A 19,866-nucleotide genomic window follows, 5' to 3' on the forward strand; every position below is an offset into this window, starting at 1 on the left:
TGCAGATCCAGGTCACAAGATTATTTAGTTGTCTGCTTTTAGACAAGATGCTTCACCAGCAGTGGTTGCTCTGGATTAAATGCTTATCAGACCAGCTCAGAGGTTGCGTGAAAGAAATAAAATCTGCAACTGTTGATACTGATTGATCTTATATACCGTCTGTCCTTCACATTGAAGGTACCACCACTACTGTCTGGCAGCAGGGAAAAAAAAAAATCTCTTTGATTTGAGTGGAGTTGCTGGCAGGTAAAAACAAACAGAAGATATTAACGCAAATGCCACCCTGGAAATGAAGGGCAGTAAGATTCATGGTAAATTTTTGGAGATTTCCTGCTGAGTTCATTCCTTTTTGTATTTGAAAGCCATCAAAGCATGCAAAGTATTCAGATGAATGTGAGTTGTCTTACGAATATGTTAAATATGCAGTGCTGGGATAATGGGATGTGAGCCAGGACGGAAGGGACTCATAGCCTCTAATGTTATTTCAGCACTGAGGTCAGAATCTGCCATGCCATGTGTGTGAGTCAGCCGGTGTACAAGGATACTCCAGAGCAGAATTTCTGACTGTCGAAGCTATGGGTTGCCTATTTTGCATATTGATTCATGCATGTATTTGAAAACTTAGCTGAGAATGAGCACGACATCAAAAATACAGATGCAGACTGTGCCTGTAGACAAACTGCAGCTGGCAAATGCTGTGTTTGTCCTTGTGTTTGGTGTGTTCCCAACTAGCGAGCTAGTGTTCAGGCTCCGAGCAGCATCCTGGGCAATACTTGCAGGGCAGAGCAAAACCCAGCCCTTGGTCTGCTACAGGAAAAAAAAGGCCAAACAACCTAAACTAAAATGCTCTGCGATTCATCATCCCATGGGGCAGGTGCACATAGTCTGTTGCTTCTTATTTCACCAAAAAAACTATTTTAAGTGTTTCAGTTCCAATGTAAAGTTATTCCACGCTTTACTGTTTTCTGCTACTTTCTATTCACATAACTTCTGAGTAAAATAATTCCCTTCGGCTGATTGATTCAGGAATTTGACTGTCGCATTCAAGGCATGACATTTGAAAACGCATACTAATGGACTTTAAATGTGTTGCTGCAAGTTCTCAAGTGATTTTTCTTTAATGTAGAGGTGGAGCACTAATATCTCTTTGGGTAAAATCTATTGCCCCTAGAAACAATATTTTAAAGTTCAGTAATATTCATGACTTCCTTCCCCTTGTAATTGCATCACTAAAAGAAAAGCAATGTGCTTTACATTCCAACTTTTTCTGAAATAGCTTTGCAGGGACCTCATTGTACAGCAGCCTGTTGTAAAAAGACAAAACACCTCAGCAGATGAGTAGCTCAACTGCAATAAAAATCCATCTGCAGTGGTTGGGACCTCCTGTGTTCCATTTCTGCCTGGTCTCACATTGCCTTTCTGGTCCAGTCTATAGCTAAACGTGCTTCTTCTGTGAATTCAGGGAGCGCTCTTCCTCTTACCTGTGTAGGCAAGCACACAGTCTGCTTTAAGAGCCGTTAGGAGCCAAGTCACAGTGCTGAACTATCGGTAGCTGAAATGGATAGTACCTCTGTACCTCTTACAGCTAAGGAAACAATTACTCCTCAAAAGTGTAAGTTGGGAAGTGTATTTTTTAAATTCACAATTTTATTGCACTCCTGCCTTTAACAAAATGTATGTTCATGCAGTCAGGGCTATGTGGTTGCTAGTAAGGTCATCTGTCTGATGAGTTTTACAGTTGAGGGTTGTGATCACCAAGGGTACCATTTGCAAGTTGAACTATGGTGCTAATGTCCCTGCCGCATAAAACACAGCAACTGTTCCGCTGGTTCATTATAAAATCATCCTTGTGGAGTTTTAACTTCAGAGCATGCGGCTTTTCATATTTGAAGACCTTAAGCCAGTTTCACCTGATGGCTGCGGAGCAAAGCTCGCTTCATGCGGATGGAGAGGAGCACTGTTCAGTTCCTCCTACGTGTGCCTCTCAAATGAGACAGCGAGATCCCGATTCCATTTGCTGCGCTGGTCCTGATGTGTGTAGCAAAACAAAAATGACAAGGGACTGTGTCCCATGGTGAGAACAGAGGGTTGGTAATTATAAAAATCTAATTTTTTTCATGCAAACAGAGCATGAAAAGCTTTCAGTGAAGAATGAATGCAGACCAGCAAAATGGCATTTTCATGGTCTCTTGACCACCACCATGCTTAAAGCTCTTTAATGGTACTACAAGTTAGTAGTGGAAATTTTATGCTGTGTTTGTATTTATAAGTGGTGATAAACTACTAATCATATCAACAATTAGCAAGAGGCTCACCTGGTGAAGGGAGCTGTGGTCAGGTGGCTTCTGCAGGCTGTCATTTGCTTTATGGAAAAGATAGGAGCTTCTGCCAGAATAATTAAGAGAGAATGTAGATGGGTTATATGTCTGATGCAGTTACCCTCCACTGTTGCTCTCAGAGGGCTCTCTTGAAAATCGGATCTGTAATGGATATTATGCAGATTTGAAAGAAAAATTGAAACATGCGACTTTTTCTATCCGCTTTTGATGTTACATTCAGCTGCTTTCATCTCTGAGGATAAAAGTAATTGAACAATAATTCCAGAGAAAGTAAAATACACAAATCAATAAACTGCTCTCACAGGAGAATTTTATTTTGATGAGTATACTGGTACCTAACGCTTCCCTGAGCTGTTAGGTTTCCATTAGGTGGTCTTGTACTATTTAATACTGCTAGCGGTGTCTGCATTAGAGAACACAGACAATGAATAAGGCAGATACACTGAGCATCAGAAAACAAGAACAGCTTTTTACCTGCTGTGATTGACCTCCTAAATTTTAATTTGGTGCTGAGGGCTGGTCATTGTCTTTTTATTTTTGTGTTCTTTTGGGAAGTATAATGAAGGCAAGGGTTAGTGTTTCCATTAGATGTAGTGGTAATGAATGTAGGCAGTCGTTAGGCAAGCCTTTTGTGCCGAGCGTTTTCATGTCTCCACTGTGATGTGCAGAGGAATTTTGGTCCTTTGTAGTCTGTTTCTCTGCAGTGTTTTCCACTGATCTTGAGCCTTACATTATTTTCCATCTAATAGTCTTGACTTTTTTTAACAATTTCATATGCGTACTTCGGCAAATATTGTGAAAGCCTCCCGTTCTGTGTGAGGTGCTGTGATAAGCACATAGGGAAAGGGAATCCGTGCCCCAGGATCTTAGCCTCAATATGAAAACCAGCTGAACGTTACCCTTGCATATACAACCTTAACTATGCTGTTATGTACTCAAGGAAAGTTTGCCTGAGAATACAGATTAATCTAGACGTGATGCAAAGAGGAAACGCCAGGACGGGCTGGAGGTGCAGCAGTGTCTGTGGCCTGAAGCTTCCTGTGGTCTGTTGTAAGGACTGTCTCGTTAGGGCCTGTCAGATTGTGTTATTGGGGCTGAGATGTTAGAAGTACAAACCTGCAGCGTGGTGAATGCTTTGGAAATCTTTAACCATTTCCATAGCCATTATTCAGTTTTTAAGCCTGAGCTTACATCTTCCAGAGGAAGCAGTTGATCCATCTCTAAGGCTAACCTTTTACTCTGCATTTTGTGGCATGGTTTGCTTGGTTTGCCTTTTTTTGTTATTTTTTTTCTCCTATCAACTTGAAAGCCTAGCACAATCAATCTGTGTAATTAAATTAGATGAAATGGCAAAAAAAAAATATATATATATATATATATATATAGCCCATTTATATGCAGGAGAAGGTTCCCAGATGGTAATAGCTAAATTTTCAGAAGACTTCAGTTTCTCTGAGTTGCTCTTGGATTGTCCAGGGTTGAGCCCAGGATTGGAAGTGCAAGGATCCTTAGGCCTCTAGAGGAAAAGATGTCCCCTGCTGTGCTTGTTCGGTCTGCAGGAGAAATCTGCAGGAGCTGAACTCTACACTGGAGAGGTGGCAGAGGGGAAATGGGGAGGTGGCTTTAAAGAATTGGGAGAAGAGGGTAGGAAAGTAGATGTTTGCGTAGGGCAGCTGGGCATGGGGAGTGGGAGCTGGGACCTCTGCTGAGGATGGAAGAGGAATGCATGAAGGAGGTGTGAGACTAAGACCCAGTCACTGATGGGGATCAGGCTGATACCCTCGTACTGAAGGGGTTAGATGAGCTCTTTGTGTGTGTCCCGATAACTTAGGTGCTTAAAAATCTCAGGCCCACCCCAGGCACGGTACATATGCATGAATAATAAACGTTCACATTGCACATGCAACCCTAATACCAGCTGGTCCCAACAACTGATTGCTTCACTTTGTAGCTGTAATGCTCCTGGAGATTGAGCTTCACAGGAGGTTTTCTGAAGATTAATAGGGAAGAGAAAGTGGTTGCATCTGTAAGTCTTGAGAGAGTGGAGCTGAGTGGATGCCAGTTGGAGATCCCTGACATTTCTAATATTCTGCTGCTTGAGATGAATTATAACCATCTAGGGAGCAAATGCTAATGCCTATCTGGTAGGAATATTGTTATTTTAATAGTAAAGCAGTAACTATTTTTTTTCTCTGCCCTTCTTTATTACCCTCTGCTCTGAAGAGAAGGAAATCATTAACAGCTGGAGGACAACCAACCATCAAAGTGATTTTTTTTCTGCACTTGTTTTAGGTAGGAGTATTAGAGGAAAAAAGAAATTAGGAACACATTCTTTTCTGTATATTAATTCAAGGCTACATGAAATGAACAAAAAGGGTGTCTCACCATAAATGCTGCTACAGCTAGCAGACCTGTGATGCCAAGCTGTGGCAGTGGTTATTGGAATGTTTCAGTGACACATTAACAGATCTTTTCTTAGAAACTTAGCTTCCTTAACACACTTTCAGCAAATGGATTTCCAATAAGAATCTACATCCTTTCTCCTCTTTCCATTTCAAAATAAACTCTTTCAGGGCACAGTGGTGTATTTGTGTGGAAATGGCTTTGCTGAGAAATTGAAAGGCAGGATCTGGATCAGTTCCCTGCACGAGCTTTGCAATATCCCTGAAAAGTGTTGTGATCTGTATTTGGCGCCCAGAGCATTGCTTAAGCTAGTGAGGGGAAAACTAATCTCTTGCGCTTTCATTTGGCAGCACTGTCTCATAGACTGATCCTAATGGGGTGGAAATGAGCTCAGCTGCCTAATTCTGTTAAAAACATAGGCTTTTTTTAACACATGAATGCTCATCTACTTCCTTCAAGCCTTGTTGTTAAAGCCATGGCAGCAAAGAATCAAGCCATAGTTGCCGAAAACAAAACACGCTGCTTTTTTTTCCACTTCGGTTCTTTCTTTTGTATGCAGTAAGAAATGGCAAGTGCAAGAGCTTCATTCACCCAGAAGAAAAAAAAAAAAGAAAAAAAAAACACTTTAAAGTATAAAGATCTTGATGTGGACAAATGAGCCTTGCCCTCATTTTTAGGGCATGACTAACTAACTTGCTCATTAGCATTGTAACCTCCAATGGTGCCCCAAACGTTTCACCACCTACGTTTCGGAACCCAAAGAGAGGGCAGTGTGCCCCCAGAACCAGATGCAGGTCCTTGTACTCTGGCCTCGTGGGATCCACGTGCAAGCCACCAGTCTCCCCCTGTCTTACAGTGCTGTGTGTCTGAGTGGCTGGATGTAGCAGCACAGCTCTTTGGTCATGGTGAAGCTCATTTTCTGCTGCTGGAGGACCGATTGCCTGCTACTGCCAATGAGATGAAGAAAGTAAGCAGAGCAGTAAATCTGCCCCTGCATTTCCATTGGGCTGTAGATGAGGACGTGGCCAGTGTCTGTCATACAGACAGTCCATTTTATGCCTCTGTACCTCTAGGTCCATTAGGGTTGACCTTCCTTCATTAAATCCGAGGCTCAGATTTCTAGTTCCAAGAGAAATGCACTACTATAGGACTTTGTAGAGAAGCTTACAAACTGAACACCAACATCCTCTGCAGGGCTCTCAAATCTTCATTACATCCTTCACCTTTTTCCCTTCTAAAGACTGCAGAAAGTTTCCTTGTGGCAGCCTGGTTTCATTCTCTGAGCAAGCCATAAACAGCATGGGTAAATGCTCCCAGTGTGGAACTGGCCGTGTGGAGGGACGATGTGTACACAAGTTCATGTGATGCTGTCCCCTGTAAGTGCCCTCCATGACAATGAAATAAACTCTACTAATACCCTTGTAAAACTACAGCTGGCTGCTAATCGCTTGCTTTGCTATGTGGATGAGCTCAGAAGAGTTTTAAAGGATGTGTCCCAGCCTGCACAGCAAATAAGGATTAAGAATGGGAAGTTAACAGCTTTCTGTTATAAAATAGTACCGAACAAAAAAAAAAAAAAAAAAAAAAAAGTAATTTTTATATTTGTTGGACATCAATACTCTTTTTTTTTTTTTTTTTTTTTTTTTTTTTGTGGTTTTGCTTTTAACAATAAGGCAGTCTGAAGTTTCCCTAGGGCATCCTCCCAGATAAAGTCAGCTCTGCTGTGAGCCTGGAGGAGAGCTCACCCACTCGGTAGCCTTCCTGAAGGAGCAGCACCTTGACTGCTGCAGACTCACACCTCTTGCAGCATGGAGCACGAAGGAGTGGATGAGCTCTGGGCATGGCTGACAGCAGGAACCTCTAGCAGTGCAGTGGTGCCCTGCAGCAGCAGGGGGTTTACAGGTATTTGGAACAAGTTGGAATTGTTTAGAACTGAGTCACTTCTGGGTTATTAATCCAGTTTCATCAAAAAAAAAAAAAAAAAAAAGATATTTTGGGCAAAAAAAAAGACTTGGATTTCAATGAGACTTTAAAAAGAGAGTGTTGGGGATATTAACAAGGCTGCTGTAATCCTGACACAAAGGCCTGCATGTTCCGATTACACTAAGAGCCCTACACCTGCATTAAAAGCTCTCTCTTAATAGGCTTGACAGTGTTCCTAAAGAGCTAGTTTATCTGTATTTTCTCGTGCATAATGTCTGCACTGAAATTCTGTGAGTTTTTTTAGTGGTACACCGATGAGATATAAACGGTGGTAAAGTAGTGCTGGTCCTGCCCCTTGCACTCTGCTCTCCTGGAGCTTTTCTCTCGCTTCTTCCCAGGACTCCTCCTTTCACGAGAGATTTGCTTGCTTCTTGGCTGTAAAGATGAAAAAAGGCAGAAAGAGCAGTGATCCTGGTTCTCTGTGCCATTTGAGAGCTGTGGTTGTGCTGAAAGCAGATGAACTATTGGTGGAAAAAGTCCCACAGGCAAAAATCTGATCAACCCTGTTCTAAAATGTGTCTGGCTGCTGTGATTCTGGCAATTACCTGGAGAAGTTGCATATTGATGCTACTGCCTAATGACATCCCAATGAGTTGACAAAGCTGAGTTAAGTGCTTGGAGCCAATTGTAAAGCAAGTGAGGGGACATTTGCCGTTTGTAACTCAGTGCTGGATAATTGGCACCTACAGAAAGATGCTGGAAGAGGTTTTTCTTCTGCCCCTCTTGTGAGCAGGTGTTGAAGCACAGCTGGATTTTTGCTGATGCACTGTAACAAGTCTGGCTCATTAACTGAAGCCGAAAATCCAGAAAAAATGGGAATGGCTTCCTGCTTGGGGACATGGACATCTTTGAATTTCTATTCTAGGGCCAGATAAGCTTAGGGAGAAAGTTATTCTGCTTTATTTTTTGTGTAAGTTAAAAGTGCAGCCATATCCTAGGAAATGGGCAATTATTGGGCTAAATACGGTGCATTGATTTTGTTCAGAGCAAACTTTTATCTTTCTTCCACCATCCCAACGTGTATCTATAGCATTTTGAAATGAACATTTGTTCAAATATGTACATTCACATAAGAGTTAACCATCCATGGCATTAATGGCATTGCATTGCTGACTTCAACACTCTAGTGTAAGGAAGACATGAGCATGAAATTAGAATTAAACAGCTGGCCATAAATTGCATTTAGACCCTCTATGAAAATAGGTTTCTGAAATACTTTGCAACCAGTACTCAGCTGCAGGAATTCAGAAGTCTCCTGGTCTAGTTAAAGGAGCAACTGGGGGAAGAAACTGGTTGACATCTCTGGATACCATCTCTGACACTAGCTTACACTAGTGTCAGAGATGGTATCTTACACTAGCTGAATATCCAACCACCCACTCCTGAGGACTTCTTTATCTAGCCTTATTTTTACAGTTGTGACATGATCTACTTGCCTAAGTAATTACCCAATCTTGGCATTCTTAGCAATTGACAAAAATATTGTGGTTTTTTTTTTTCTGTCAATATGGTATGCTGTAGAGAGAAAATCCCTTTAGATATCATCAGGTACAGGGAAATCAGCTAGTCCTTATCATGTAGAGATTCCTCAAATCTGCCTGCCCATTGCTGGTGAAAAAGGGAGTTGCTGCTTTTCTTGAATCTCGAGAAAACTGGACAAGCCCCAAGTGGCTCAGAGCAATTAAGGTATTTCATAGCCCACACAGACCCCATGCTTCACAAGCTGATAGCTCCTTCTACTAGACTGACAAGTGGAAATGGAAAAATATTTTCCATGGCTTTTGTTTGTCTTTGAAAGGCTTCCAAAAGGATGGAGAGAATTTCTCTTGCAGATTGCACGGGCATAAAAGGAAGCTGCAGTTACAAATGTGAGGAAGCCTATCTGCAGGAGCAATGCCTCTCCCTCCGCTCTACAGAATAATTCAGCGGACTGTGTAGAGGAAACCTCTCAAATATTTGCTTACCCACTATTTTGATTACCTTATTTATTTTTATGGAGATAATTTATTTTTTTGTCAGAAACTAGCTTTTATATATTATTGCAATCTTTTCCACTTACTCCATTTGAAGCTAACAGCAGAAATGCACACAGAAAGAGGTAATAAAAATAAATGCACATGTGTGTTAATAAAATAGCTAAAATAAATATTTTATTTATACATAATAAAATAAACAGATTTGTGGGGAAAAAAGCATTTTATTGTGCTTGCCAAAAAAGTGGTTTACCTGCTTTGTAATTTCACTTTCATTAGCATATTTAATTATGCTTTTGTATTTAATCATCAGAATGCTCAGTAATGTACGTTTTGTTCCCAGCCATGGAATACCACCACTAAGTGTATCCATGATAGATGTTTTTAATAAAATCAGTAATTACCCTTTATTGTTGCTTTAAATGATTATTTTTAAGTTTGTTAGGCAACAATAGTTTTAGGTACAAGAAGAAGAAAGCTTTCTCTTTACCATTTCAAACTCTAATGAAAAATACCATTTAAACAGATGCTAATAAACCTTTTTTTTTTTTTCTTTTTTACAAAAGGTAGTGCTTAATTATCTTGAAGTTGTGTACAAGTGGAGTTTTGGCAGCTTAATTGTGGGTGCAGGTTAGAGCAAGCACCGGCGGTGCTGGGGTAGGCTCTGAGTCGCCTGCTGGTGCTCCGGACCTGGGTCTGCAAGTATGGGAGGTGTCTTTGGGAACAGGTTGGAAGGTCTCAGACTTCTCAAAAAGATGGATCTTGGTTCAGTTTAAGGGTCATTTTTTTTGTTGTTTTGGTCTTGTTTTGTTGAACAATATCTATTGAGATTAAAAGATGTTTATGGGTTTTGTAACCCATGAAATAAGTTTCCTTTTCAAAAAAAAAAAAAAAGGAAATGTTGGGTTTCTTTTGATGCAGAATTCAAAGTAAAATTTGCAACTGAAACAAAAGCAGATCAATAAAAAAATGTAGAAAATGTACTGTGAACTGAAGTGAAATGCTCATGTTAACTGTTGCGAGAGCTCAGTCCCTAGCTTATCTAAGCAAGTACTCCATTATCTAACTTATTTATTTCTTTTACAACAGCTTCAGCTGTGTGACTGTGCTCCTTCTATGTGTCTCAGAGAATTCTATCAAATGGCCTATTTTAGTTCATCAGCGTAATGACGCCTATTTCTTTGTGTGTGGCTTGGGGTTTAGGTGATTGGAGATATCTCAACAAGCAGGTTGTTCTGTGGCCGTGTTGTTGTTTTAGTCACATTTGCTTTTTCTTTTCTCTGTTGGGAGTCTTGAAGATGTTGGAAGTCTGTGATTCTAGGATTCTTCTCTCAGAATACGCAAGAACGTGCATTTCTCTATAATCACCTTCAGCTTTGTCTGCACTGTCTTTTGAGCAATGACACCCAAACTGGTTTTAAAAAAAAAGTTTCAAATTTTAGGGAAATTTTCTTTATGCAAAAAAGGGCAAAGCTAAAGCATTTTTGTGGTATTGGCAGACTAGGGAACTCTGCTTAATCAGTGTTTTTATCTGTCGTGTCTGAAAAGGCATTTAGACCACATTCAGGCTAGGAAGGCGTTGAAATATGATGAGCAGCATCTGAATGAGTTGTGACGCTCAGCACAGGATCTCTGTCACAAAAAGACATGCTGCACTTCAGGAATGCACAGAGTTGTCCGATGTTCTGAAATGTCCCCGTGTAGGACATTGATAAGGAGGGCATTTATAGAGAACTCATCTGTCAGCGTGTCTTTGAAGAGATGAACAGCACTCACGGTAGAGTTGGCTGTTTTATCCTGAGCCATCACACAATTGAATTGGATATTTAAGGCATAGCAGCTGAATGCTTTTGCTTTGTTTTATCTCGCTGTGTTATTTTGCTGGTAGGTATGTTTCCTAAGGCTTGCTTCATCCTATGGAATTTTAAAGAGGAAGATGAGAAATAGGAGATAAAGGTGAGATAGAGAGTGCCTGGAATGGAATCATTGTCAGACATATTACTGTTTGGTTTTCTATCTGCAGAACGAGAACAATGTCTTTGTAAAACAGGTAGGAATCTACAAAGGGAAGCATCCTGTTTACTGATGCACTGATGATCAGAATTGTGATGCTGTTGCATGGAAAGCAGGCACTGTCACAACTCCTTGGGGTGACTGACGATGAGCTCAGGTGTGGGTGTGTTGCGTGGAAGGCAGGAACTGGACTTGCACGCATTTTCCTTCTCTGCTTTCTCAGAAAACATCAGTTAGGACTCTGGGAAAGCTGCGACGCCTGTCATGCTTGTCTTTCTTCCCTTTGTGTGTTCTCAAGTCTCTGTAACCCACTGTGGGGAAACAGAATTCAATCAGTGGACACCTGCACTGCTAATGAACTCTGCCTCATGCTCTCTGTAGGGTCAGCAGACATGGGCGATGGGGCCTCAGAGCAGTACGGACATCTTCCACTCAATGTCGTGTCTGTACTGACAGGAACAATTTCTTGCAATTAGGCTCCTGCAGCAGGTAGTTAACCTGAGGGGCAGCGGCTGATTGTCTCTGTTTAACTTCACTGCTCAGCCTTGGCTCCACGTTCAAACCCTGGTGCTTTGCTGTTCCTTCCCTTCCTCGCTGTTCTGCCCTGCATGGCGGGGTATGAAGCAGAGACAATTGTTATTAATAACCTAAATCAACCTTTGCCTTTTCCACACCTCACCTTGAGCAAGGCAACTACAGCGAACAAAATGAGATCTGTAAAACTCAATAAGAAAATTATAAAACCAGTCATAAAAGTCAACTTTCTGTGAAATGCTGATAGTAGGAGATGCAGTCCCTGAACATTGCAGGTTGCTGTTGGGTCAAAACCCTCCACTTGCATGGACTGAGGACTTGGAGCACACCTGAAGGACCTGTTGGGAGAATTCGTGTCCATCCTGGCCATGTGCCCATCACCACCAGTTCAGAAGAGTTCCTGGTGCTGCAGCCCACCAAAGCAATGATAGATATTGAAGCATTGCTGAGAGATGTGGTATTAAAAAATGCTGTTCAGTCCTTGGTTTTGATGTAATTATTAGTTCAACCAGGCTGAAATGAAAATACAATGTTTGCACAGTGAAATCCCAGAGAGTACATGTATGATTTCTTTGCATGGATTCAAGACTAGTTTTAATACATCAGTGACAGCTGTTCCATTGCTGCTGCCTGCTAAGCATTTCCATGGGTTTTCCAAGGTCTCAGGACAGTTAGAAACTTCAATCTATGCAGGTTACTCAGATGTCTTAATATGTAGGATCCCTAACTGTTCAAATTGGGTCAGTTTGTTTGTCTTGCTTTGGTAGGGTTTTTTTTGCAGCTGAAGTTTGGGGTTTTTTTTGAAGGTAGGGTGTTGTTTTTTTTGCAGCTGAAGTTTGAGATCTATATTAGCAGTGTCTCTTAAACTAACCAAGTAATAATTTTTAGGTTTCTCCTTGCTTTATTGTGAAGCTCTAATTCCAAGAATACAGAAATGGAGCAGTTCATCCAGCCTTCAGATGCTTACAGTAGTAGAGGATTATATGGAATGGAATAGTTCAGTTCAGAGGGACCTGCAAAGCTCATCGAGTCCAATGCCTGACTACTTCAGGGCTAACTAAAAATCAAAGCAAATTATGGAGGGCATTGTACAAATGCCTCTTGAGCACTGAAAGGCATGGGACACCACTTATCTAGGAAGCCCGTTCCTTTCCAGTGTTTGACCACCCTCACAGTAAAGAAACTTTTTGCTAATGTCCTGTCTGAAGCCCTCCTAGTGCAGCTCTGTGCCTTCCAGCACGTGCCTTCCAGCCCTTTCACCAGTGCTGTTGGCCTCCTCTGGACATGTTGAAGTACTTGAACATGCTATTTTTACCTTGTGGAGCCCAGAATTGCATGCAATATTCAATGTGAGGTTGCACTAATGTTAAATATATGGATAAAATGACCTCTTTTGATAACTATGCTGTGTTTTATGCACCCCAAAATGTAGTTTGTTCCCTTAGCTGCCAGGGCACGCTGCTGGCTCATATGATGCCTGCTGTCACCAGCACCCACAGGGCTTTTCTGCAGAGCTGTCAACTCTTAAACATGTTTAGTTTTCTTCTTTGTTTTGGGGAAAATAAGTGATTATATAAAAAATAGTTGATGTTATACAGTAGATTCCCAGGGGAGGTACTACAGACATTTTGAGATTAAGATTGAAACAGAAAATATATACTTTTACAGTACAGAAGGACTTTAATAGAGAATGTAGTAGAACCACCATCCTTTAAAAACACTACAAAATCACATCTATGAAAATGAGTTTCAAGGACTTATGTTGGAGTGTGTGACTACAGGAAAACGTTTTCAAAGTTATATAGTTTGTTTTCAGAAAAAGGTGACTGAAAGTAAGAGAAGGAAGTCAGAGTGAATATAAAGCTCTGTTGGTCTTGCTTCAATTTGTTTATTTAATTCAGTCTCATTTCTCTCTCACTGAACCTAACGTTTAAATAGTTTTGACTTATTTATTCATTCCCCTTTGTTCAAGAATCTGTAAGGCCATTAAATGTCAAATCTTGACACCTGCTCTTGAAAACTTCTGAGGCTATGGGTATTTCTGAAATGTGCATCCCATTCCTCTTTTCATGACATCATCCCGATCTCTTCCCACCCCACCGGACTGATGAATCTCACATTTTAAGCATACACGTGCAGGATGTTCTGTGTTTGTGTAGGGGGGTCTCTGGGCTGTCTGTGAAATCTGTAGTTTAGCTTCTTGCTTTGTAACTCTAACCCATCTGCTGTTTATAGGCAGGTTACTGTAATGAAAGTCTCAGAGTATATCTTAGAGCATGTAGAGTAATATTTTGAGCTATAATTAGAAACTGGTCAAAATGTGAACCAGCCTGTGCGACTAAGTTTTATGTAAAAAAGGAAGGGCAAATGTGAACAAGGTGAGATAACTGAGAAATTCAGGTAATCATGCATAGCGCAGGTTTTGGACATAGAGCTTGATGAAGTGATGCTGAATCAGTCGCTCCTTACCCTTAGAGTCCTTACGTTCCTTAGAGTCGACACATCTGACATCAATAAACCGAACACCCTCTCATTACCCATTCATTCTATAACATGACTGACTTAAATAAAATAACTGTAATTTAAAAAACGCTGTAACATTAACATGGAGGTTAATTGCAATCTTCAGCTGCACCATTGTTGTGGCACGAAATGTTTCTGCTGCGTCTCAGCCCCACTCTGGTGTGGAGCCTGAGCTTGATTACGTCGGAAAGTTCTGAAGGACGAGCATCTGCATCTGGTTTTGGTTTTCTTTCAACACATCTTAAAGCATCTTGTGCTTACTCGTACGGTTTTAGAGGCTGAAAGCTGTCATAGAGCCATTCTTTGGTTCACCTTAATTATGAGCCGTCTACAGAAATGCTTTTTCTGTGGTTTTAGAGTAAAGGGATGATTATCACCTATGTAGAATGTGGGTATGTATGTGCATACGAGCTTTCTAATTTCAATATATATATGTATCTGACACAAAGCGCTAAAGATCCTCATTTAAGTGTTCTCTGTATGCTTGGGGAATGACATGACTTATGTGGAATACTAAACCAGTCACTACCTTTAGACCCCTGGTTCTATAATAACCATACTAATCCTAAAGTGGCTGCACGTATGTGTATCTGAATAAATACCCAGAATAACGTTCAATTCAGAAGTAGCTGTTTCCCATTGACAGTTACTGTGCTAATCACTAGGGTGTGTTTTTTTTATAATTTTTTTATTTTAGAAGTAACATGGAATATACTGCTTGTTACAGTATGCTTTCTGCCCATGCATTAGTAGGTTAAAGTCAGTGTGACTGGTGTGTGCTTTACTTTCAAGAATTACAAGAAGGCTTTTTCTCTCCTTTTAATATCTTCCAGAGAAGTGTAACTGGTTTTTAGGAGTCCATATGACTTGTTTTGTTTCCATTAAAATGTTCTCTCATGATTTCAACTTATGAGAGGAACAGAACTGGAGAAGTGGGAGAAACACTAAATTGTGCTATAAATCAAGAAACTGTGAAGTTATGTATTTTCTAATTACCTTGCTTAGATATATATTGATCAAAAAAGCAAACGAGCTGTACAAGCTGAAGAAATGTCAGATAAACTGTGACATGTGTAGTATTATTACCATCTGACATATCTCAAACACTGATTTTACTAACTCATCCTTCATTCTTTATATCTGCATGTCTAGCGATGCGTGCATTTATATTTTATGTAAAGGGCAGAGTCTGTAGTCAGAGCGTTTGAGTTATGCTGTTAAAAATAAATTAAGGAACAGCAGGTGAAAATGATTCTTACACATGAATATTCAAACTTTACCTCAGACAGATACTGTAGAAAGAATAATAAAGAGCAATGAAACTTTGTTGAGGCCAAGGCATTGATATGCTCTGAAATAAAACTTTTATTGGCACGAGGTTGAGATGACTCAGAAAGCTCACGGAAGGAGGGGCACGGCCTGCTCGTAGGCCCCACTGCTGAAGTGTTTAAAGGTGCCTGCCAGGAGCTGAAAACTGGAGGGGCAGTGGGGCTGGGGCAGGCCGACAGCCCGCCCCACAATTCTTGTACTCGTGTACCAGATGACAAGTTTGTTCCTTCTCCTCTGACAGCCGTCTCCTGTGTATTTGCATCACTTAGGGCTGGATTCACCAAGCTACGGGTGGGGAGTTTTGTAAAAATGAAGGAAATGCAACATCCACGCTACTTAAATCGTGCTGCCGCTGTTGGGTTCAGAGATGTTTCATGGGAATCGGAAGCCTGACTACTGGTCAGTGCCCTTTGACAGGATTTCTAGTGAAAGCTCAGGAGCCAGAATCCATGTGTGGACTGGACATTAACCTCCTCGTGCACTTGCTCCTCCTCTCCGAAAAGAGGCGCATGAATGGATGACTGATGACTTTTAAGGTTGAATTAATTTTTTTCTTCAGTTATTTATTTTTGTTATTCTTTTCTCCACAGATCCTGTCCACGGACCACAGAATGTGGAAGTTGTCGACATCCGTTCCCGGCAGCTGACGTTGCAGTGGGAGCCCTTTGGTTACGCCGTGACCCGCTGCCACAGCTACAATCTGACAGTCCAGTACCAGTATGTTTTTAACCAGCAGAAATTCGAGGCAGAGGAACTCATCCAGACTTCTTCCCACTACACTTTGCGAGGTCTTCGGCCCTTCATGACCATCAGGCTGAGGCTGGCCCTCTCTAACCCAGAGGGCAAAATGGAGAGTGAGGAGTTGGTTGTGCAGACTGAGGAGGACGGTAAGTTATGTCGGCTTTGCTTGCTTGGTTTTTGTGGGGACACAGTAATACTTTCAAGTCATAAAGAACAGCATAATCCCCTGTCCCACAAGACTTATAAACAGCTTCTCTGGACAGGATGTGTGTTACGCAAGTAAAATTTGTAGGTGTAAATAATTTCCATTTCACAGCAGTGTTCTTGAAAGGGCAGGGCTCCCTGAAGTGCCTGGAAATGACAAGCGCCAGTCGGAGCTGTTAGTGAACAGCAGTAGGTTTGCTTTCTATAGAAGTTGTGTCCTGAACTACCCAGGGCCCCCAGAGCAAGTTCCTTTATCGTATGGAAAAATGTGATTCTGGCATTAGTTGCTTTTTTTTCCTTGTGCCTTTACATCACGGTCCCCCAAAGAGTTATGATGTCTTCCTTTCTGGAGTATCTCTTTTCTTAATGCTGATCTTCTGGATGCAACGTGTAGTCTCGGATGCTAAGATCATTTGATGCTAACTCTTCCATTCCAGATACAAAAGAACAGTTTTCCAGAAGTACTGATGGAAAGCTTTAAAGTGTTATTATCCCATCTGAGCTATTTCTGACCAAGGACTCTCCTAGACTGCAAGCCTCCATTTTGTCTAATGTGTTAAAAAGGAGTGTTCTTCCTCTGCCAGAGCCATAAGGAGTTGCTGTCCTAAGTTTCTGACAGCTGAAAGTGGCTCTAGCAGCCCAGTATATCATACAAGGGACATAAAAGGATGGCAGATCTTTCAGAAAAATGAACAGGGTTTTTATCAGACAGGCTTGGAAGTGTATTTAGTTATCTTTCACAGCATTAAAATTTTGCTTTAGTAGGTGGATTTTTAGCTGGCCTTGTAGCCATAATGAAACATAAATCTTACATTGTACTTAACTGAGGAAATCAATCTATCATATTGATAAGGATGTGCAGCCCAGTAGGTCTTTATGCCAAGGTGCAATCTGGCTGCTGAGGTAGATGGAGCTTTGCTGTTATGGGGGCAAAGGAGAACGCGTGCAATTCCTTGCTGTGTCTAATTATCCTTTGGCATTACGAACAGGATTGTGTTCTCGAACCCTCTTCATCCTCTGTATCTGATGGGCGGCTGGTAGATAGACAAGATGTAGCGTGTAAATAAAATATAAGTACCCAGCACTACAGTCTTACAAATTAGGGGAGAGCACCTGAGGCCTCTAAAAGAGGGCATTGTACATCTCCTGCCTTGCCAATCTGTGTAATGCCTCGAGGTGTTATGTGCATCTCTGCTGCTCCCAGGTGGAGGGTATGAGCGGGGATGGGAGTCAGGAAGGCATGCGGTGAGGTAGGTGAAAGAGCTGGAGTTGCTCACTGAAACTAACTTCTGAAGGAGGCTGTACTGCCTACATTGTTAGTGATCTTTGCAGCATGTTGAAAGGGCAAATCCTGCTTCTTTGTGTATGTGCCTTTCTTCCAGCCCTGGAGGAGCATTTTGTTGATGCAGCAGAGTGTAGACTTGTTAAAGGCCTGATGGTGTTGAACGTTTTCTGGAGAAAGCACAGTTCTATTGGACGTGTCTGTGTGTTACTCCACGAGGATGTTGAGGTCCAGAACAGGGAAAGGCTTAAAGAGAGAGGAGGCTGCCCATTACTTTGCTGCTTGACATTCTGTGGTATTGTGGACATTTCTGTAATTTTAGAGTGATGATGGAATGGCCTGAGGAGTCTAACTCATGACAGAAAAGAGAAGATGGCATTTCAGTGATCAGAAGGTTGTATTCAAGCTCTGAGTAAAAGACCAGTATGTAATGTCATCATTCCTTCACACCACCAGGACAGTCCTAGGTTATGTTCCCAGTTCAATGGCTCACAGGACTTCTGGAAAAGCAGTGCAGCTGGGATGTAGCACTGCCAAATGGATCAGTGAGCACTGCTGGTGTTCTCCTTTGGCCAGTTTGCTCAGTTGTCTCAGTGCCTTCCTGCATTGTGCTGCATGGACATGCTCTGAGGTTTTCCAGTGGTGTGACAACACGTGTAAGCAGGACTATGATCTATATGCATTGGGACTCTTCTCAGAGAAGTGCCAATGTTACTGCCTAAATCATCGTCTGTACGTGAATCCTTATCTGCAGAATGTTAATTACTGTCATTTTTACTAGTGCAAATAACTATATTTGAGGCAAAGTTAAATTATTGAAGTTCTCTTTATTTAAAAGTACTCACTGATTTTCTGCTGTGCTGGGATAAGGGCATACTGGAGCCAGCTTCATGTTTTCATGGATTCTGATTTTGTTCATCACTTAGCAGTTTTCTTACTTGATTCAGTGGAGCTGGTGGTAGCTTCTAACACAGTGTTGTGATTTTTTTTGTTGTTTTTAATCTTTCTGTAGTTCCTGGACCTGTTCCCTTGGAATCCATCCAGGGAGGACCTTTTGAAGAGAAGATCTATGTTCAGTGGAAGCCTCCAAATGAGACAAATGGCATCATTACACTCTATGAGGTGAGGAGAACAGATTGTTGTCAAGGAATACATGCCATAGGGCCCTTTTCATATGTGTGTAAGCCAATCGTGAGCTCTGAGAGATTTCAGAAGGTGCTAAAAGAAGCCTGATTAAAATAGATAAGAATCTTCAAGATAATCTGCTGCTGTCACTGAAAAAAATCCAGTTCAAGGCAGGTGGGGAAGGGGGAGGAATTCCTCACCAGTATTTGTGGCAAAATGAGCCAAGAGATAATCCTTGACTAATGTAAGGAGCCACATTTTGTTGGTCAATGTTGGAGATACTTGGGAAAACTTGTGCAGGTTGCGTATCACCTGCCTAGAACTAGAGTGAACCACTACAATTTTATGTTCTTTGAAGGTGTAGCAGGCTATCCTGTGTATACATGTAAGGAAGCATGTAATAAAGTGCTTGTTTTTTTTTCCCCTTCTGTATTTTTTAAGGAATTAATCTGAATAGAATCAGTTGCAAGTGCGTTATTTTTCTGGAAACAGAGGTGACCTATAATGGAACACATTTAAAGTAATCCCAGGCAAATGATGCAAAAATAACTCCTTTTAATTTTTAAAGAGGCAGTTTCCTGCTAAAATATTGCCTTGGGCTCAGCTCATTGAAAGAACTTGAGCAATCCAATAGCTTTTCTGGCTCAGCAGCTGCGTAGAGATACTTTAATGCCTCCAGGGGTAGTGATGCATCATGACTGTGCCTTTGCCCCTCAAGTCATATCATTGCTTGAGTCTCAGTGGAGGCACAAACAAATTTTTTCTTTTCTGATAATGACTCTACGCATATTTGACAGCTGAAGCCAAAGAGAAGTCAAGGTGAGTTCCATTTCTCCTCCTTTTCCTCCTCTCCAAAAGGATGAAAGTCCAAGTATTTAAAAGTACCAGGGGAAGTGCAGTGCCTGAAGTTTGCCAGGAAATGAAGCAACTCATACAGAACATTTCCATTCTCTGTGGCACACTGAGACAAGAGTGCTGATGTGAATGGAATTCATTAGCTGGAGACCAAAATACAGATGAGCAGTTACCCATCATCTGGAGAGATGGCCAGAGCATTTTCAGAGTAGTTGTCAAGCTGTTGAAGTCCATGTCACAAGCAAATATGAGCACCTGTTCCAAGTAGCAGGAGATTCTGGTTTTAAAATGGCTCGGTAAATAAAACATAGGTCTTTGAACAGAAAAGTCTCATCCTGCCACCTGCAATTGAAGTTTAATCTTCCTAGAAATACTGAGAAACTTCTAGTACTGCCTGGTAGTTGCATCTTTTGTCTTGTTTACTTAATCCCTAGCCCACTGTGGTTACTTTAACCTGCAACTTAGTCTCTACTGGTATTAAGACTTCATGCTACGTGCCTAGGACCAATGTAATTCCTCACTAGTAATAACCTCTAAAGTGTTATTTTAGACAGTATCATCG

At 41.3% G+C, this 19,866-nt stretch overlaps 1 protein-coding gene across 15 annotated transcripts in view; it reads left to right on the forward strand.

Moving 5' to 3' along the window:
* PTPRT (protein tyrosine phosphatase receptor type T) overlaps window positions 1–19,866 on the forward strand; it is a 449,634-nt gene that overhangs the window by 277,353 nt on the left and 152,415 nt on the right. For all 15 annotated transcript variants that reach the window (XM_038166116.2, XM_072026287.1, XM_072026288.1 and 12 more), the window contains exons 8-9: window positions 15,688–15,984; window positions 18,337–18,446. In XM_038166116.2, coding sequence (XP_038022044.1) covers window positions 15,688–15,984; window positions 18,337–18,446 — 407 coding nt within the window. The remainder of the gene's footprint in view (window positions 1–15,687; window positions 15,985–18,336; window positions 18,447–19,866) is intronic.

Source organism: Anas platyrhynchos, chromosome 21, assembly GCF_047663525.1.
Source record: "Anas platyrhynchos isolate ZD024472 breed Pekin duck chromosome 21, IASCAAS_PekinDuck_T2T, whole genome shotgun sequence".
Lineage (NCBI taxonomy): Eukaryota > Metazoa > Chordata > Aves > Anseriformes > Anatidae > Anas > Anas platyrhynchos.